This window comes from Strix uralensis, chromosome 5 (genome assembly GCF_047716275.1).
Source record: "Strix uralensis isolate ZFMK-TIS-50842 chromosome 5, bStrUra1, whole genome shotgun sequence".
NCBI lineage: Eukaryota > Metazoa > Chordata > Aves > Strigiformes > Strigidae > Strix > Strix uralensis.
In genome coordinates, this window is record NC_133976.1 from 34,328,071 (window position 1) to 34,348,146 (window position 20,076).

General features: G+C 36.0%; 1 protein-coding gene across 2 annotated transcripts in view; it reads left to right on the plus strand.

The window, feature by feature from the left end:
- TMEM117 (transmembrane protein 117) overlaps nt 1-20,076 on the plus strand; it is a 228,339-nt gene that overhangs the window by 79,710 nt on the left and 128,553 nt on the right. For both annotated transcript variants that reach the window (XM_074869356.1, XM_074869355.1), the window contains exon 4: nt 19,202-19,301. In XM_074869356.1, the coding sequence (XP_074725457.1) occupies nt 19,202-19,301 (100 nt within the window). The remainder of the gene's footprint in view (nt 1-19,201; nt 19,302-20,076) is intronic.

Sequence of the window (20,076 nt, forward strand, 5' to 3'; positions counted from 1 at the left end):
AGAGATTGATGACAAACTTTTTCATTACCATTTTTTAGTTATTACTGATGTCCTCTATATCAGGTCAGATTCTTTTGCTTTATTGCAGCCTGGCCAGAAGAACTTCAGAATGAAGTACGCTGAATATGGACCCGACTTTTACCTTATACTTCATATATATTTTATTCAAGCTAGCCATAGTGCTTAGAATTATTTGAAAATGTCTCAGAAAAAGTATTCAAGAATTCTTAACAAATGAATGAGTTTTTATCTCATAACTGTAAGCTTGCAAAGTGTCAGCATTCCAAATTTGGCTTGTCAAACGTGTCATCGTATATTACTTCCCTTTCTCATCTTTTGGGGAATTTAACAAATGTTACCAGTAACATAAAAGCCATTCAGTTTTCTAGTCTCTCTCTGGCCTAGAGGTCATCTGAGAATATTGAAAGCTAATATTTGTTCCAAACTGGCACTTCTGGTGGCATTAACAAAATGGTATCCTCTTGATTACTTTTTTTCTTGAAAGAGTTAAAACACTGTCTCTACAGTCCATTCAGCTTTTAGACAAATAGGATCAACAACTTAGTCCCATTCCAAATGCAATCTTTTCTGTCTTCATTGTTTTGAAGTAAACTGCTCTTGTTTAATGAGGATACACTTCTGCTACAAAATTTTCATGAAAACAAATCCTTGATAAGGGAGTGCATCCAAGGCATAGCTGTTTTCTATCTTGCCTGTCTGGCCAAATCATTTGGGATTTCTTTACTTCCACATTGACTCAAAGAACAGTCATCTATGTTGTGACTAGATGAAATCTTGCTACTCATTTACCTAGTTTAATGTCATCACTGTAAATAGTAATTATTGAATCACTGATTTCAATGGAGAAATATTTGCTCCTTGTGTTAAGCAGATGAAAAGGTTTTAAAACTAGATTCTATGTACCTAAAAGTGTCAGCAATTAAAAGACAATAGTGAAAAATAAAGCAGTACACTGATACATAGCTTAAGTTTAATGAACATCTATTTTGCAGGCAAAAAGGCTAATTTTTATATTTTCTAGAAATATGTTTTCATTTGAGGTTTCAGTTTTGTCTCATGGTAGTCATATAACATTTTGTGAGAAATGGAAATACTGATAACTAAATCTTATCTGAAAGACATAGAGAGAGATACATGTAACAATAAGCTGACCGTTAGGACTGTGGTAAACAAAGGGTAATAAGAAAGGGGATATAAAACCCTCAGAAAACTTCTGTTGGTGAGGCTGTTTCTCTTCCAGACTGAAGGCACGTTGCCAGCAGAGTTCATGTACTTATTTTCCAAACCATAACTTATTACTCTGTCTGGAAAAAGCCATATGGCTAGCACTGTCTTCCCAAAGGTACTTTTGTATAACAAGGCAGCACTATACTTGTTACAGCCAACCATACTAGTTACAGTATGGATATGGGGCTGTGCCAGACGTTGTCAAGCCTGCAACAGATTAGAGAGAACACGGGACAAAACAGTATGTTGGTAAAGTAATGGAAATGTATCACATCCACAGCACTTTGAGAACCCAACTGTCCTGTGGAGGAGACCCATATGTTCCTCATCTATGGAGTGGTTTCTTTCACTCCTGAGCAGTCTGCTTGTAAGAAAGAGTCCTCTTAGCCTTAGAAATGCTTCCCAACAATGTGATGGGCTAATGCCTAAGTCTTATTTTCCTTTAAGGAAATAGAAAAAAGAAATATTTTTAAAATTGCTAATTACTCTATTTCAGCACTCCGATTAAAGACCAAAGCCAGCCCAGTGAAAATGTCTTCTTAACTGTCCAAATGTGTAGCCATTTCTTTATCATTCTATTAGTAAATCCTTGTTTAACAAGAAATCTTTGTGGGCTATTCAGTTCAAAACCAGTTAACACATTTGTTTTTACTTTGGACTGTGTTTTTCTTTATGTAACAACATGATTACAGCCAAGATGAATGTAGTTCATCTGAAATTTTCAAAAATTGAATGGACGTTTTCATCAGTTCAGAATGCTTATCAGAAAAAAAACTTAAAACTAAGCAAAATGGTACATTTCTGGCAAAAAATAAGATAACTTTCACTTCAAATTTAGATGAGCAGAGTGTTTGTCTTCATATTTCCAAATCTGATCAGTTGAAATGTATTTAAAGTAATTAAATCAGCAGAGCACAGAGTAAACTTTCCTTTTGGAGTGCTTGCTGCTGTCAGTCTTCCTGAAATGGGTCATCCAATCTGCAAAAGAGGGCAGGAATATTTATACTGTTATCTTAATAAAACCCTAGGCAGTTTCCCAGGTGGCATCTTCAGCCTAGCAGTAGCTATCCTTTGTACTGCTCCTCACCTCTGACTCTGCAGCAGTTGTGGAGGTCAGAAATTTCTGCAACACTCTGGGCTGTGCTCTACTTTTGAGGGAAGATCTTGACTTCCCTCAACCTGATCAGATTGAAATCAACCCTGCCTTGAGCAGGAGTTTGGATTAGGTAATCTTCAGAGGTTCCTTCCAATGTAAATTATTCTATGTTTTCCTGAGAAGTATAACAACATGAAAATATGTAAAATTCATTCTTTTACACTGTTACTTGCCTGGTTTTTATTTGGAGTAAAGAATCGCCTGTGGAACAGGCAAATTCTGGTGAGCACAGAAAAAAGTAAAAAGCCATAAGCTGTAAATGCTGGCAAATGACCACCCTCTAGTATAATGGGAAATGTGAAAACTGGATGTGAAAAAGTAGAACTGGATTCCTGCAAGAGGCAGGTCTCCTGCTAGCTCTGAGATACAACCTTTGGGAAAATTAAAGAGATGACTCAGTGTAATGCACAGTGTGCCTGTACGACCAGTAAATCAAAAGGGACAGGGTCACAGTCCATTCTTTTTTCTCTTATCTAGCATTTTGTTTTCATTTGCAGTACAGAACAAGAAATGGAATTTCAGTTCACAAATGTGACAGACTACTGACTGAACAGCCTTCAAATGGAAACAAGAAAAGTTTTTTTAAACATTACAGGAGATAAACTCAGAAACATGGGAATGTTTCTTTTTTAGGTTTTTCATAGATCTGCATTGTCCTGTTAATGTTGAGATTTCTCATTAAGTTGATACATTTATCATAAATAGAAGTATATGATATTGTGAAGGTTTCTGCTTCATAAATTTTGAACTGAAGACCTAAAGCTTGTAAACGTCCCAGACAGTGGCTGAAAGTGGATGATATAAGGTTGATCTATAAATAGGAATGCAGTACTTCTATCTAGGTTAAGGTGAGTAGAACAAAATGTGAAAATGGAGTTTTATGGAGCATTTGGTATTGGTTTTGTAAATAAGTGATGTTAGCAAATGAAGATCACTTATACTTTTGAAATCTCTGTTCATATTTATTTTAACAGTATGTTACTGAGAGCTAAATATGATGAATGTAGGTGCTGGGCATCTCTGAAAATCCTACCAGAAGTTTTGCATTATGGTTCATATTTGAAATAGTGCTTTAGTAATATGTAAAGTAATACTAAAATGAAATCAGAGTACTACTTTATCAGTTGTGAACCCTTTTTGCTACTAGAAAGTCAGCATGAACATAATACATTGTGGAGGGTTGATCTTGGCTGACTGCCAGACCCCCACCCAGTCACTCTCTCACTTGCCCTCCTCAGCAGAACGGGAGAAGAAATTAAGATGAACAAACTCATGAGTTTAGGTAGAGGCAGCTTAATAAGAAAAGCAGAAGTCACATGGAGAAGGGAAGCAAAAAAGAGGAAATTCATTCACTACTACAGACCAGCAGGCACATGTCCAGAGACTTCCTGGAAGCAGGGCCTCAGTATGCATAGCAGTTGCTTCAGAAGGCAAACACCATAATCAGGAATGCCCCTCCTTCCTCCTTCCCCCCCCCCCCCCCCCCCCGACTTTTATTGCTGAGTATGATGCCATGTAGTATGGAATATCAGGTCAGGTGTCCCAGCTGTGTCCCCTCCCAAACTCTTGCCCATCTCCAGCCTACTGGCCTTTTGAGTGGTGGGTTGGAGAGGCAGCCCTGATGCTGTGCAAGCGCTGCTCAGCAATAGCCAAACATTGGTGTGTTATCAACACCATTGTAGCTACAAATGCAAAGCACAGCACTATATGGGCTGCTATAAAGAAAGTTAAGTCCATCCCAGCCAGACCCAATACATATATCAAAAGGAGATGTGCAGTATTTTGTTTGACTTAATGCTGTGACCTGTCTTTAGATACGAGTATCTCTTGTTCACATGTGAGCATTTGAAAAAGACATTTGAAAAACCCCAAGGTGGACATTATATCTGACATATAGCTAGTGAAATATTTATTTTGAAAAATAATAAAAGTTTAGGGAAAGGTGTATTTAAATTTTAATTGCAAATGGGATTTAAAAGTCCTGAAATATGATAATTTAATCATACTCTACCTCTAGCCGGTAGTTTCCATTGATTAGGTCTCACAGTATTTTACTGCCTTCTACCTTCGTAGTGGTGCGTCCACTACTGCTTGAAAGTGAGCTGTTCATTATTTTCTTCTTTAAAAAACAAAATATTGTTGTACAAGGCTTAGAAGACATGTTTTTAACTGAAAAATTACATTCTGTCTTGTCTGCTTCAGAGCAGGCACTTCTAACCTTTCTCATATCCTCAACTGGTTTCAGAATGCAGAGAGAATTTTTGCAGTGGTTGTTCCTGAGCAGAGAGAAGGGTTTATAATTGCTCTGCTGAGCCATCCAGCATCCTTCTCTTTCTTCCATTCATCAGTGTAGAATACCAGTTTAATTACAAAATCTCCCACATAATCAATAAGTAAACTAAGGAAATACTTACCCTAAAATACATTGGCATTGTTCCTGAAGCTTTGCATGCATCCAGTGTAGAGATCTCAAGGTATTCTTATTAATGATGCTATCTGCTTCAGCTAGTAATATCTGGATGACAGTAAAAAACTATTTCTGGATCAGATTATTATTGAACAGTAGTGCTTTAAAATGTTTTCCACAATCAGCATCAGAAAAAGATAGAATATTTACTCCATAGTTTATTTAATTCTGGATATATCTGTCCTGCTAACCATCTGTTCACCTTTAGATTTAACTTACTGTTTTAATGAAATCTTAATTGCAGTTTAGTCATTCTTGTATAGGTTTCTTACTGACAACGTTTTATCATGTAATCTTTTACGCTATTTGGAAATGTATTTTTCAACCTTATGTCTAAATAAAAGGTAAGTTTTTGTCAGTTAGAATGGTAATTTTCCAAACTGCATATTTTTTCTTTAGTGTCTCACTGGTTTTAGTTGCAGTTTGGGATGTGTGTAGACTTGCAAGGACATTTTATAGATGTTAGACCTTCAGTCTAATAATCTAAAACATGCCAGTCTTAAAATCCATATTTTGTCATATCTCAGTTTAAAAATCTAATAAATCCAATAAAGATGAGTTTAAAGTTAACGAAATACTTTTACATTTATCAGAACTGAAATCTCCAGAAGATGATTCATCTGATTCTGAAATGTTCTAGCAGGTTAATCTTGGTAGGCAGCATTAGTGTGTTATCAACACTGTTTTGGTCACAGATCTAAAACACAGCACCATACGAGCTGCTATACAGAAAATTAACTCCATCCCAACCAGACCCAGTGCAGATGTCTAGGATAAGTCAGATAAATTATATCTGTAAAGTGCTTATTTTTCTCCATTGACTGTGGAGAGAAATGGACTCTTCTAGGGGATCCTGGAACTACTAGCTGAAATTGAGACTTTTTTTTGAGGTATGTAGTTGAGATGAAACCCAGTATTTGTACATAGCCAAAACCATCAAAGTTTAGTGTCTGGGTATCAAAAATGCACATGCATACATGTCTCCATTGTTAGATGATGTGCTAGTCCTTTACTTGGGAAAAATTAGGAGAATATTCTTCTTGAGGATGAAGTTCACACCGCTATTTGTGTTTTCTCCATTTGTGTGTCTTAAAGTTGTACTACAAATGATAGTGCTTGAGCAGTGTGTGGTTCTGACATGTCTATCTACTGATAACTCATTTTCAAGTAATTAAAAGAAGACTGTATTATAAAATGGACGGTCTGCAATAGTTATGTTAATTCAAGGATAAAATCCTCAAATTCTGACAATTTCCCCCCTTTATTTCAATGATAATTTTATTTAAAATGCTCAGTAGTGCAAGGACCAGGAAATACAGCAGTCAGTACAATACAGAGCAAATTTATAGCAGATCCAGTGTCAGACTCTTTCAGATATCAGCCATTGGATGGTCAAGTAGTCATGACAAAGGTGTTTGCTTTGTCAGCCAAGGAGGGGGAGAACAGGCTGTCTTCTTCCTTGCATTTTCCAAGTTAAAATCTCTGCTGTGATTATATGCCAACTCTTGTCAGATGACTGGCCCTAGACCCAGTTGTTCTTTATATACTGTTTTCAAGTTATATAGTAAAGAAGCAGTCTCCTCAATTTGTTAATTTGTACATTGCTTGAAGTCTAGTTCTGTTCCATCTGCTCTGCAATCTGCTGCTGTTATTACATTATGAGAGAAGCCAACCAAATCCTCAGACCAACTCCTGAGTTGTCATGACACATTTTCCTTCCATTTCTTCTCAAAGGTACCTGTGATCATGGTAGATCATTGTTTCTTAACAACTCCAACAGTTTCTAGATCTGTCTGGTTTTATAGACTGCAGCAGACTGATGCACACTAGTCATCTTCAACAGATACAAAACCAAACATACATAACATAAAGATATTTCCTGTTCTTTTGCACCTGTAAGTAGCTTTAAAGAATAACTTTTTCTCATATGTGAGTTTCCTAATTCATTTTATTGACAGAGGATTGGCTATGTGTATGCAGACTGTAGAACTTGGATAATGTTTTAGAACAAACCATTTGTAGAAGTGTTTCACAAGATTCTTATTTAGGGCTCATTTGTGGCCGTATCAAATTGTAGTATCCATTCTCCATCTGAATAAACTCTTGGTTTTTTGGGCTGAATTATTGTTTCTGCTGTCATGGTTCTTTGAAAAGCCTAGTAAGGCTGACATGCTAATACCATTTTCCATCTTCATAAGACCCCTGTGCAATTATTTTTGCCATTACATACTGATGTTCCAGGCTGGTATATGCTCTCAATTTCTTGAACAAACTGCAGTTTCAGTCTCCTTTTATCTGCACACACCCTAATACAGCAAAGCATCTGTAAGGAGCTATAAGCACTCAAATAGCGTTATAGAAGCTTGGACCTATTTCTTTGTTTGAAATTAAGATTTTAACAGTGCTTTTCAAGGAAGGAAGCATCTCTCTGTCTTTCCTCTTCAGTGAGATGTGCTCTGCAGTGCTGGAGTTCTGGACAGTTGAATCTTTACAAAAGGAGTAGCAAAACACATCTGAATCTAAACACTGCCTAAAAACATTTGAGGATTGTGACCATACCCGTTCCATTCTGGGCTCTGACCTTTCTTCCTTTTCAAATATTTGTATGTGAAATGTATTTCTGCATTTCTGTGTATACTCATCTTGTCATTTCCCTTCTATTAACTTTGTCAGTCCAGTTTCCCAGCTCTCCTACCCTTCTTCCTTCTTTTAAGTGTTTTTTAATATTCTGCTTCCCCTATTGCATATGATTTTCTCTGGTTTTGGCTGACTGATGGTCTCCCTGTGGCCCTTTTGAAATTCAGCATTTAATAACATGGCATGCTGAGGGATCCCAGCACCCGCTGGTGGAATCTGTGGAGTAGGTGTGAGAGCCCTTAGTGTTCATGAAGAAGCAGCTGAGCGGAGATTCTCCAAGGGCCTTTGCTCCACCTTTTTTAGGCTTTGCCAACACAAAGATCCTATAGGAAACAGAGTTTAAATTTTAATTTAACTTTACTCTTAGCATTTTGACTTGTTCTGTCTCTCAATGTCAAAAAAATTAATGTATATTCTGCATAAGCAATATATGTCTGTGTGTATGGTTAACTTTTGTATTATTTATATTAATATAAAATACTTACATTTCTCTTATTTTGTGGAGGATATTTAACAAATACTAAACTCTGTAATGATGTAGAGTTAAAAGTGAAGTGCTGTCTTCCTTCGTCAAACTGTTCAGGGTGATGTATAGCAGCACATACTTTATTTTATTGAACTCTAATGATAGGGTAGAAAGAGGAAAATCTTGGCTGTTTGCATAGAAGTATTCTGTGGCAAATCCTTGGCTGTTTCAGCACTGTGTTAAATGGATGAAGTCTTGGCATAATAGAAAGAGACCACTTGAACCAGAAATCCAGAGCAGTCAATTGTAAAGTGCACTCATTCTTTAGTGCCCTTTTAAATTTTGTTCAGATGTTTAAGTAACGTTAGCTTTGCTTTTGGTAAAGGATTTAGGTTTAAATAAATAGATTTAAATAAATGTAACAAAATAAACAGTCTTTAAACATAAATAAGGCCTTGAGCGATCTGATCTAATGCCAGTTAGCCATGTTTAGCACGAGGGGTTGGATGAGTTCATCCCTTGAGTTTCCCTCCAACCCTTTCTTCTGTGATTTTACCTGGTTTATTTAATTATTACTAATAGTTTATTTAATTATTACTAATAGTTTATTTGATGGATCTGTCAATAATCTAATACTTAAAAAAACCTTAATCTTATCCTCAAATTTCCATGAAGTCCAATCTCCTTTCTACTCATTCATCAAACATCACACAAGCTCCAAGGCAGGCATTACTTAGTCAGTCTTTCTTTTTTAGTAAATTTATACTTCAGCAATGCAAAGTAGCAGGACTCTGCCCCACCATCAATCTATTCACTCCCAGATGTTATCACTGACTGATCTTGTTTCTGACTCATTCATTTCAAATATTACTTGTCTTTATAGAGAATAATTCAAAGAAATACTTATTAAAAAAAACAGTTTAGTTGTCACTTCTGTAGTATTCTTTACAATTTGAACAATCATGATAAAATTCCCAGATTGGTTTGGATAATTTAAAATAGTCGTTACAGGACCTACACAGTCATTCTCTCACAACTTTGTTTATACACTGTGGACTTGGTTCATAAGAAAACATGAGAAGTTTCTTGTGAAACAATAATATTTAAATAGAAAATGGAAAATCAGTAAATCAATTTTGATACTGTTCAAATATAATTAAGCCATATAGTACCTTACTGTTGAAAGATTAATCTTTTCATACCTGTAGTTAAACTTTGAATCCTCTAAAGGAATATCTGACCTTATCCTGTATTGTAGTTTCAGGTGGAAATACATTTTTTGGAAAGAAAAATCTTGCACAATAAATGCTAATCCAAAGTGATTTGGACATGAAACATTTTTTCAGTCTCCCAAGAATTTTTGCAGATTAGAAGGATTTCCTGTCCCAAACCAGCAAAAGAAATTAAAATAATGAAAATGCTTCCAATATGCAGATTTGGAAAGAAAGCTGGAACAATCGTAGAAACAGGTTAAAAAAAAATCAAGCTAAATGTTTCTAGCTATAAGTAACTTAATCTATAAATCAAACCACAAGATTATTTTCAACTTGAGAACTGGCAAGTTTTCAGCTTTTTGTAAATATGTTCATATTTTCAGATTTTTAATTTTTTCCCCCAATCTATTAAAAGCAATATGTTCCTTCAAGTGATTGCAGACTCTGCATGACCTACCATTTTATAATAATAGTAAAATGGTCCTGACCATTTTCTACTCCTGGTAACTTTAAAGAAAGAGACAGAGGTACTATCAGCACTGTCAGTAGAAGCACACAAAGCAAATCGAATATCTTCATATCTTACGTAAAAGGCAATGTGAATGTATTTTAAAGCCTTGTGTCAGGGAAATCACCTTCTAGCCTATACAGGATGTCTTCTCTGCTTCAGATACTCTGACATGTCTCTGCAGAGAAACTCTGGAAACAAAAATGTCAAAATTAAAACTTACTACACCGTACTGATGTAGTAAAAAAAAAAAAAAAATTAAAAATTTTAGCCTATTTAGCAGCAATTACACTCCTCCACCACATGTTTCCATACTCTGATGCAAATTGTAATGTAAGTCTCCACTGCTTTAAAAATGGGCATTCATATGCAGGTTACATTCATTTGTATTTCCAATTATTCTCAAATTCAGATTCCAAGAGTTTCAAATACTGGTCCTATATTTGCTGTAGTGAAGCATCTCACCTCATTCCAGTCACGAATATATAGGTTCTTGTAATGTCTTTGCTTCAGTAAAACAGTAGAAGTTCCCTGCTCCATGCTGAAAGAACAATCCTTTGGCTACTGGTCATTCAACTGCAGGGTATCAGTGGTTCCTGAAAATAAAGCATTGAGAGAAGGCACATGGTCCTTGCTTCACCCAGTCACTACAGTAGACCCTTGAAATAAAGCCTTAAAACACTGTCATTAAATAACGGAAAAAATCTACTTTGTTTATAATAAATTATTTTTAAAAAATAAACTCACAAGAAATTTTCACAATTTTATTTTACATTATGGGCTTGCAATTTTTTTCAGAGCCAGCTCTAATTCTTTTCAGTTAGGATTGCTGAAAATCTGTCAGCAGAGATTCTGTGCTGGCATTTCTTTGTTCCCTCAGTTCCAGTTCATTAACTTACAACATGTTGTTTGTAATTTTCTGCCATTTCATTATTTTAATTTATTAAAAAAAAATATTTATCAATGGTTCAGGGAAGTTTAATAAGTTAAAGAATGATTAATATATAAAATTGCATTATCTGCTAATACTTACAGGTTTCTATCAAAATGTGCTAAAATGTCTGTCTGCTTTTGCTTTCCTAGTTGGGCTGCTAATTAAAAGCAGAGTCCATTCAGTGTTTTGTACCAACTGCAAATTGTTCTGATTTCCCCTTTCTGAATAGCAATAATACTGCAGTTACTAGTTTATCCAGCATCATAATAACACATTTAAACTTCTCTGCCATCCCTGAAACTGAAATGGGTAGAAAGTACAAAGTTTTTGCTGGAATTCACAGAAGTTTTAAATGTTATCAAAGCACTTGGTCAAAGTGGTAAAGTTCCAACTACATCATTTAATTTTGTTTATATTCTGGCAATGATATGAGCAGTTCTCTCTCTCTCTTTTTTTTTTTTTTTACGTAAATAATTTTTTTCTTACAACTGCCAGTTCTGAGAATATTGCTACGTATCTGTCCTTATCCCTTCTTAGCTGTACTGAAATGTCAATGCCGAGAATGAATGTGTGTAAGCTGTGTCCCATTCTGAAGAGTTCAGTCAGTGCAGCATCGTTCAAAGCCATTCTTACTAGTATTTTGCCAAGTTTAAAAACAAAGCAAGTATTTATTTAAAATACAATGTTTTACTGTGTCTCTCTCTTGCTAAATTGCTAACCTAACTTAACCTTCCCAAACACATTGCTTGTTATATTTCTTATTTTCTCTTAATGTTATTTTCAAATTCTAGTAGCAATTTTTAAATGTCACTTGCTAAACAAATTATCTGTCTTTTAAGATAAGCAAACCTACACTTAACAGAATGTTAAATGAATCTTACCTACATTTAACAGAATGTTAAAACCTACATTTACAGAATGTTAAATGTAAAAATATAAAACAAAATCAGTTTACAACATTTTTCTAAATTTTAGAAACTCCAAGCATACATTTTTCTTCAATGTACAGGTGTATAATTTAGCTTGCTGTTTAGCAACTTGTTGAAAATCAGCACTCGTTATCCTTCTCAGGATGTGTACGTCAAGGGCTGAGACTGCAAACTTGTATGTCTGCAGAGTGTATTACAGTATGATGAGTCAAGATCCTCTTTAAACCCTCAAAATGAGTATGCCCAAGACCACTTGTCCTGTTTGTGTCCCTGGTCACCTGTGCTAGCATTTTGGACCTTTTTACTGTAAAACTATTTTGATATCATAGCATATAGTGAATCAAATAAGGCATGTAATGCACCAGCTTGTACTACCGTCTTGTGGATTAGTTGCAGAATTTTAGTAGCCTGTTAACAGAGATGCTAAAAAATGACATGGTTATCTTAACTTGTCATGGTTCTTTTAACTTGTTTCATTGTCCACTAAAACAATTTTCAATAAACAATTCACTTAGAAGTAAGTAAATACCTTACTCCTCTCCTGTAGTATCAAACAGGCATATAAGAGGCAACCCTTTATTTCATTGCTTCAGTAAAAACAACTTATGCAGTGGTTACAGAGTTTAAGTGGAAGAACAAACAGCTACATATAAACAGCTGAAGTGCTTGCATCTGTGTTAAGTGTGTGTTGGGAGCTGGTAAGACTGTGCTATGGATATTTAGGTGAGCGTTCATCTATTAGCACAATAGCGTTAGAAGTGTTTCAGGCAACCTGTCCTTGGCCAAGTAGTGTAACCTTTATTTGCTGCAGAAAAGTGATAAATGCACTCTGCAGCCTTTGTTTTTCCTTTGTCTGACTAAACAAAATATACATGTGATGATACACATTGCACAAGACTAGCAAAAATCCTGGAAAATTTGGAAAAGATACCTCATGGATATAATAAATTTGAAAAATCAATTTTTTGAATTCTTTTTACAGGCACCTTTTATGCTTTTTCCCAAAATATCCTGTCTATAGGAAGTGCGCCGTAGTGGAGTCTGTAGGGGTAGTACAGCATTTTCATCAAAGCACTTACATAATGATGGAGAAAGCTGCTCATCTGAGAGGGGAGAAATCTGGGTTCAATTCCCAACTCACCCACTGCTTGTCTCTGATTTTATTTATGTCATTTAAGGTTTGACATTAAAAAAATGTAGGTGTAGCAAATCCTGTCATTTAAACTCACTGGGAGTATGTTCCAGCACTCACCAACATTTACATTTAGCCCAGGGACACTGCATTCCTCCCATAGTGCAGGCCCTTAACACTTCTGAATTTGCAGATCCCTAAGATTTTCCCAGTAGAGATGCAGACTCCCACATCCCCTGGCAGTAGCCCTGCCATTATGAGTTACCTTTTGCAAATCCTTTAGAAGTAGGCTGTTGGCCCTTAGTGATGCCATACGTGGAAATCATCTAAATTAACGTCCTGCTCTGAATTGCTGTCAAATCCATTGGTTATGGAGACAGCCTAGGAAGACTAGCATGATTAGGCAAAAGTTAATCTGTATGAATACCATCTGATCCCTAAAGAGAAGTCCAGACTCTATTGGGCATCAAGTGCTTGAGGGTTGTTGGCAAAGGATCCACAAAAACCCACACCGGGAACAAGAAACTCCTACAATTTGCAATAAAGAAGCTATATTAAGGACAGGAATATATTTTAAACCCTGTCCCACCTTGCTTAAAGCACCTTAATTAGGACTGTACTTGTGATCTAATGCAAACTCCTATCCTGACAAGTGGCATCCATTCCACTTCTCTAAGAGTGGAGAAAAGGGTACGTCTGTCTTATATGTGAAAGACGATACTTGTACAAGATGTGGAATATACAGCTTCAGTTACCGCTCACCTAAAGGAGGCTGAAACACACATTTCTCATCCTCTTGGAGAATGCCATATACAAAAAACCTACTGTGCTAATAGGAGTTGGTCATCACCTTTTATTTTCTTACTAAGAGTGGCAGTGAGATGCAATTCTCTAACTTTGAAAGGTGCTGAACCAGTGTCCCTTGGAAGAGCAATTGGATCTCATGTGTTCCCTATTTAAGTTACGTGCATACACCTCTTCTACATTAACAGACAGAAATGCAACTGCTACATTTCTCAATGGGCCTTGTCTTAATAGGCAGGCTTGCAAAACACTTCACAGAGAAGCTCCACAGGCAGACCAAGTGGAGGAATAACTACTTTATGGATATCAATCAATATAGGATGTGAGCTACAAGCCAAATGGCTTGTTCCTGTGAAGAATGAGCATCTCCTGTACATACCTAGCAGCAGAACTTTAAATGGCTTGGGAGCTTTAAAAGCCAAGTCCCCAGAGTAAGTTAGGCAGCCCTCAGGCCTGTAGGCTGATGAGCAGAGGTTTTCAGAATCACAGTTCTGTGGCCTCATTTATAAAAAACTTCTTACCAGTTTTTTTATAAATCAGTTACCAACCAGCAATGCTCAGTTATAGCATCAATCCGTCAGTCTCAGGTATTCTGCACTGTGCCATGGATCTGTCTCTCTATAAGCAAGCTGGTTTTGCGTCCTAGTTTTGTTGTGTTTTGGAGATTAGCCTGCTGAGCCTCTTGTGACTGTTACCTCTTTAAGCAAAATCCCTGGTTCATTGCCTCTTAATTCTCTCTGTTCTGGTGTCATAGAAAAAGTTTCATCTGTACCTTTAAAGTGTGCGCTGGGGATGATTAGGGACTGTATGACTAGCTGTTGTGCTCTCTGTACTCTTTGTAGGTAGCTATGTATTATGCCATTCTCATTACGATATGCCAATTTATAGGACAAGAAGTCTTGTTGTCTCTGTGCATATTCCAGTTCTCTGTGGCTCTGACTTCAATTCCTAGCTGTAGAGGGATAGCTTTTCAGCTGAGCAAAGTGCTACGAAGTGTCTCATTTGCCGTTTGGTTGTTTTAGAGTGACAGATAGGGATCAGGAACTGTATCTGCAGTCTTTTATGTATGTTTTCAGTTATTTTGAGACTCTTTGCCTCTGCTAAATTAAGAGTAATGGAAGCTGTGGTGCCACATCTAAACACATACTTCTTTGCAGCCTGCATGAATTCCCATGCTGTCACCTGTTGGCCATTGTCAAGGCATATCTCTTTGTCAGGTGCACCAAGGAAATTGAGTTCCATATAGATAATCAGCTATTTAGGGGGAATGCCACATAATAAAACCACCTCAGAAAAGCATATATCAGACTGCAGAACATATACAGACTTTTTATGACTCAACATAAAAGATATCTAGGCCTCTTCTCCTTTTCAAAGAGCCTTAAGTTAGTACTCTATGGGTGCAGTTCTTGTAGACTCTGTATAGAACATGGCTTGTGTGCTATGTGCCAGCCCAGTGCCTTAAATACTCTAGAGCATATAAAGATCCAGCTGAAGTGTGGTTAAGAGGCATCAAGGTCACTAAAATGGCATTAAAAGGCAACTAAAACCTCCCCAAAGTGTCTATTGCAGTCCATGGTGACCTAGGGTTCAGTTCAGATGTGTCTGGGTTGTCAGATGTGTCACAGGCCCTACAAGAGATCCAGATATCTTTGGATTATCATCTGGAGACCAGGATATGTCAGAGGACCTGGAATTATTTAGTCACATAGGTTTAGCAATGCCTTTTGATATGTAAACATACTGTTTTGACATGCTAGCCATCCTGGAGTAACATAAGGCACAAATCCTTCACCCAGCATGTCTACAGTAGCGTAAGGACAAATCACGCTCTAATCTGCATTTACTATTCTGACTAGGCTCCATTGAGAGTTTGGATCCCTGGCTTACACTTCAATTTAAGTGTCTAAATTCAAACTATATCCCAGTTTTAGATTCCTGTGAGGATCGAGAAAACACCATCTCAGCACTGAGTTTCAGCCATGACTTTTATTCCAGTGCCTAGAACAATGTTGATAGCACCACAGTGGCTTGTACATCTTTATTCCACTTAAAATTAAAAATGCTCCATTTGTTTTCAGATTGTTCGTCATTTTGGCAGCTGCTAGAGTGTCATCCTTCTTTGAAAAAATGCTCTGATATCTTCCTTTGAACAATATCTCTGGGCTAGTGCTGCTGTTTCCCTTTGTCTGTTCTGTGCACTCTGCTGCTAACTCCAGAAAAGTGATAGATACATTGGGCTCATCTTTTTACTACATCTTTTTACTGCCCCACTGTTATTAATTTACCTTTTGCAATAACATGGATATAGTCAGCACCCTATGATGGGGTTTTTGGGACTCTGTTTTAGAACTGTGTCTCTCAAGTGTCTTGTCTTTTGTTTCCTCTGTTTTGTCCTATTCTGTCAAAATTGTTGTCTACCTTTCACAGGCTTTGGCCTGCAAAGTGCAATTTCCCTGGCTTTGCAGCTTCCGGTTTTACTGTCAAAGGTTAATAGTGGGTTTGTCTCAAATCCCAGTCTTGTCCTTTATCTATTAACATTCACAAATATTGGATCCTCAGCCTTTAATTATTTACACTTATCCTGTCCCTTTCTGAAGAGCTTTTTACTCTGTTACAAGCTTTAACTGCTGTGTTTTTCTACTCAGTGTTTTCTTAGATTGTGCTATTCGTGCAATATGAATGTACCTTACTACAGAATACAAGTATGGCGAAACAGAAGCCTTTTGACAAGCTATAGGAAATCTGGGCTGACCATGACAGTTAACTGGAATCCAATAGGTATTAGCCCTCCTGCAAGGTGCAAACATGGGTCCTAGCCAGGAAGCAGAGTAACCAATTAATGAAGACTGTTCTAATCACTAGCTAAAGCTAGAAAAAAGTGGGTATTTTTCCACAATAGAACTAATTTTATTTTTGGTACTATTAAAATATATATCCTGGTAACATTTTCAGGCAAGCATGGCTTTTTAAAAATAACCTAAAACTAAAACCTGAAAATTAAAAATGGAGGGCTTTTTCATTTTTAGCAGCCAAAAATCCATATTTTAAAAAAGTCAATTTGTCTTTGTGTTTTGAAATGAAAATAATACCGCAGGGAGAATAAAAGACACACGATCTAATGCTGATAGTTAATAAAATAGTTAAGAAAATAGCAGTGTATTTCATTGCTATTTCTAAGATAATGACAGTGCTAAAAATATTTTCCCTGTTCCATAAAAAGTTGTAGCTGCATCTTAATCAGTAAATGCACTTAAAATATCCACAGATTATGTTCTTAAGTGTTTCTTTATAATAATATGCTATTTTAACTTAATTGAAGGTCTGACAATTTGCTTATTTCATTTAGGCATTAATTACTTACAGACTACAATGCACAATTTCTACTAGGCTTCTTGGATGCATTCATGTTTCAAATTACAAAAAGGACTGTTAGGATGATCTGTTCCTTTCAAGCCCTTTCTATGTATTTAAGTAATATATCTGGTTCATCTGACCTTATTAAAAGCCTTTTAACAGTACTTTTAATATTTTTTTAACATTCATACTTTTAACATTCTTTTAACATTCATAAAAACAAGTGACTACATAGAGAATTTAAATTTCCATTCAAAAAATAGCTTATGTCTGGTTTGATATCTCTTCTACTTGTTACTACCTACGTTCAGTGATCAGTGACCTCTCAGCCTTTTTGGATAACCCATCTTGTGTACACCAGCCTGCCATGGGTGGCTGTGGCAGGCCCACTATATGCGACAGGGCTATAGGAGTTACCCAAGTGGCCTGTTTTCAGGAGTGTTTTGCAAGTGTTCATTTAGTTTCTGTAACCATATATAATGCATATGAGAATATATAATGCATATAAGAAATGGGAATAAAAAAGGTGAGAACTGTGGGGTTTTTGTATGTGTTTCACACTGAGGAAGAAGATATAAGATATGGTTTGCTTTTGGGGGCCAGTCCAGTGGTCAGTCCCTACAACTGACATTTATTGTTGTGCTTTCTTTGTTAATGAGACACCTTCTTAAGGAAAGCAGACCTGATAATTTTTTTCCTTCACAGATGCTACAAGAACAGCATACCCAAGATGCAGGAAAAAAAGGAATTCCAAATGTTTCCCAGTTATAAATAGGCTGGGAGAATATATCTGGGAGGGGTGTGCTTGCTTGTCCTCACAGTCTTCCCTAGGTATCTGCTGTTGCCCTCTCTTGGAGACAGGGTGTTGGAACAGGGAGACTTTAGGTTGACCTAGTGTAGCTGTTCTTGTGTTCTTACATCTTTCTTTAGAACACAAGGAATTTAGAATATTGATAATCTTATTAACTACATGGAATGTAATTAAAAATAGCATGAGAAAAAAATGTGATGTGTTTTGTTTTTTTTTTTAATTCCAGCAGAAAATCTGAGCCAACATTTATATGCTGTTTAACAGATGAAAAAAGGATGGTAGTTTTGTTAGTGACATACTAGCTGAAAGGTCATAATGTGTATAATGAAAAGAGCCGTTAGGGTATGCCATTTTACATGTGTCATGAAACTATTCAATGACATCAGTATTTCTACTCTAGAACATATTAACTTGTGTCTAAGAACTGACACAGTGCTGTGCATGGATTTGTGCTAGCAAGATCCTCTATGTTGATCAGATATTTAGATTTTAATAGGACTGACCCAGAAAGTGGGATCAGCTTGCAGTGATCCAGTTGCAGAGATATGGTCCGTTAGCTCCTAGACATTACAACACTGGCTATATAATAATGGTAAGATTTCAATAATTGATAGCATAATGTTCAAGGAAGTTGTTACATGCAACTAGGTCACTTGTGCACACCTTAAATAGGCATAACAATGTTTACAGGTATCTTGAAAACAAAGATATCACTTGGGAAGTTAAAGTATAATTGCTATCATTTTTCAACGTGTTAGGTCTTGAGGAGAGTCATCTCTTAAACATTTGAAAAGTCTTTAAGCAAAGGATATATTAAAAGCTATGATTTTCTCACAAAGGTTTTAATCCAGCACAAGTAACTTTGCCTTCTTAATTGTCCTTATAGCATCTTGATGAACTTGAAACTAAAGCTCAAATTATTGTATGAAGTTTTAAATCTTATCTGTGGCATTATTTAAGCAGAATGGAAATGCTTCTTCTGGATTTAGGTAAAATATATCTATGAAAATACAATGTATAAATCAAGAAACAGCAACATCTCACTGATTCTGCAAATCTTGCTTGCACTGTTGTGTTAAAAAAACACGCGGTTGTATAACTGGTAGAGTGAAAAGTCAAGTGGCTCAATTATCTTTTTAAAGAGGACTTAAAGATTTTCATTTTTCTTCATAAAGGTTTTACAAAGTCACCAATTCTGAGAATGTTGCAGTTCCATTTGTACAAAGGAAGAGATAAAAGGTGTAAAATAGTTTATATTTCCAGAAGCCTTACATAATCCTAAAGTCTTTGCTGTCATTATTTTAGCACCTTTGTAAGAGACATGGGCTGTAAAATCAGTTTCACATTTCCATTTCTAATTGGAAATGACCCATCCTGGTTCAGTTCTATGTCAAGATTCAGATCTAGCAGAAAACGTGATTATGAAAGAAATAGGAAATCTTTCACAGCTAATCATAAATTTTGTCACTAAAGCAAGTTCTTTATAACTGCATTAAGCAAACATGTATAGCTTACAGTCTGTGTTCTTGTTTCCACAGTGCATACATTATAACAGACTTCATGGGCATCAGGAATGAAAATTTTATGAAGGTAGCTGCAGTTGGGACTTGGATGGGAGATTTTGTCACAGCATGGATGGTAAGAAACACAATATTACATTTTAAAAGAAAAAGAATATGTTAATTTCAAGGGAAAGAGGAGAGGAGAAAAGAGAAAACTGAATTTCTTGAAGTATTCAAGTATTTCAATCCAGACAAGTAGAAAGTTAACAAAGTAGCATGTTATTAGCTGGGAGTCCAGGAGAGTTTCCACTAAAATGTATCAGAGCAATATTTAATTTCTTCCACTGTAAGTGGGAATTTTGCCCTTGACTTCTGTGAGGACAGCACAGTGGCCCTTCTTTGCTATGAAATAACATCATGACTTGCTGTCTGGTGAAAAGGTAAGTAATGGCTAGAGATAAACACGTCTAATGAAAAGGATTTAAAAGAAGAAAAATTAACTGAAAGGTGTGAAAAGAGCAATAGAAATGAGAGAAAGAAAGAAAGCCAGTTACATCCCAGAATTTGAAGGTAGCCTGTTTGATGTGAAACTATCAGATCAAGTTTGTCTCTAATTTAGGATTTAAAAGAATAAAGTTTTCACTTGATTTATAATTGTTATAAAGATTATCTCCTGAAATACGGGCAACCCAAAGATCAGCTTAGTGAAAGAGAATCAGAAAGTGACAGCTAACTCGGAACAAAATGAAGCATGTGCACATCTTTTATTGTTCAGGAAAAGCATTTCTTAACACAAAGGTATAAAAAGTGAATTCCTTTTTTATCTTTTTAAGTAAGATTAAGTTTTTATGATTAGTATAGGTAAGCATTTTAATGATTATGACTGTGGCATTCATTTAAATTGGGAAAAG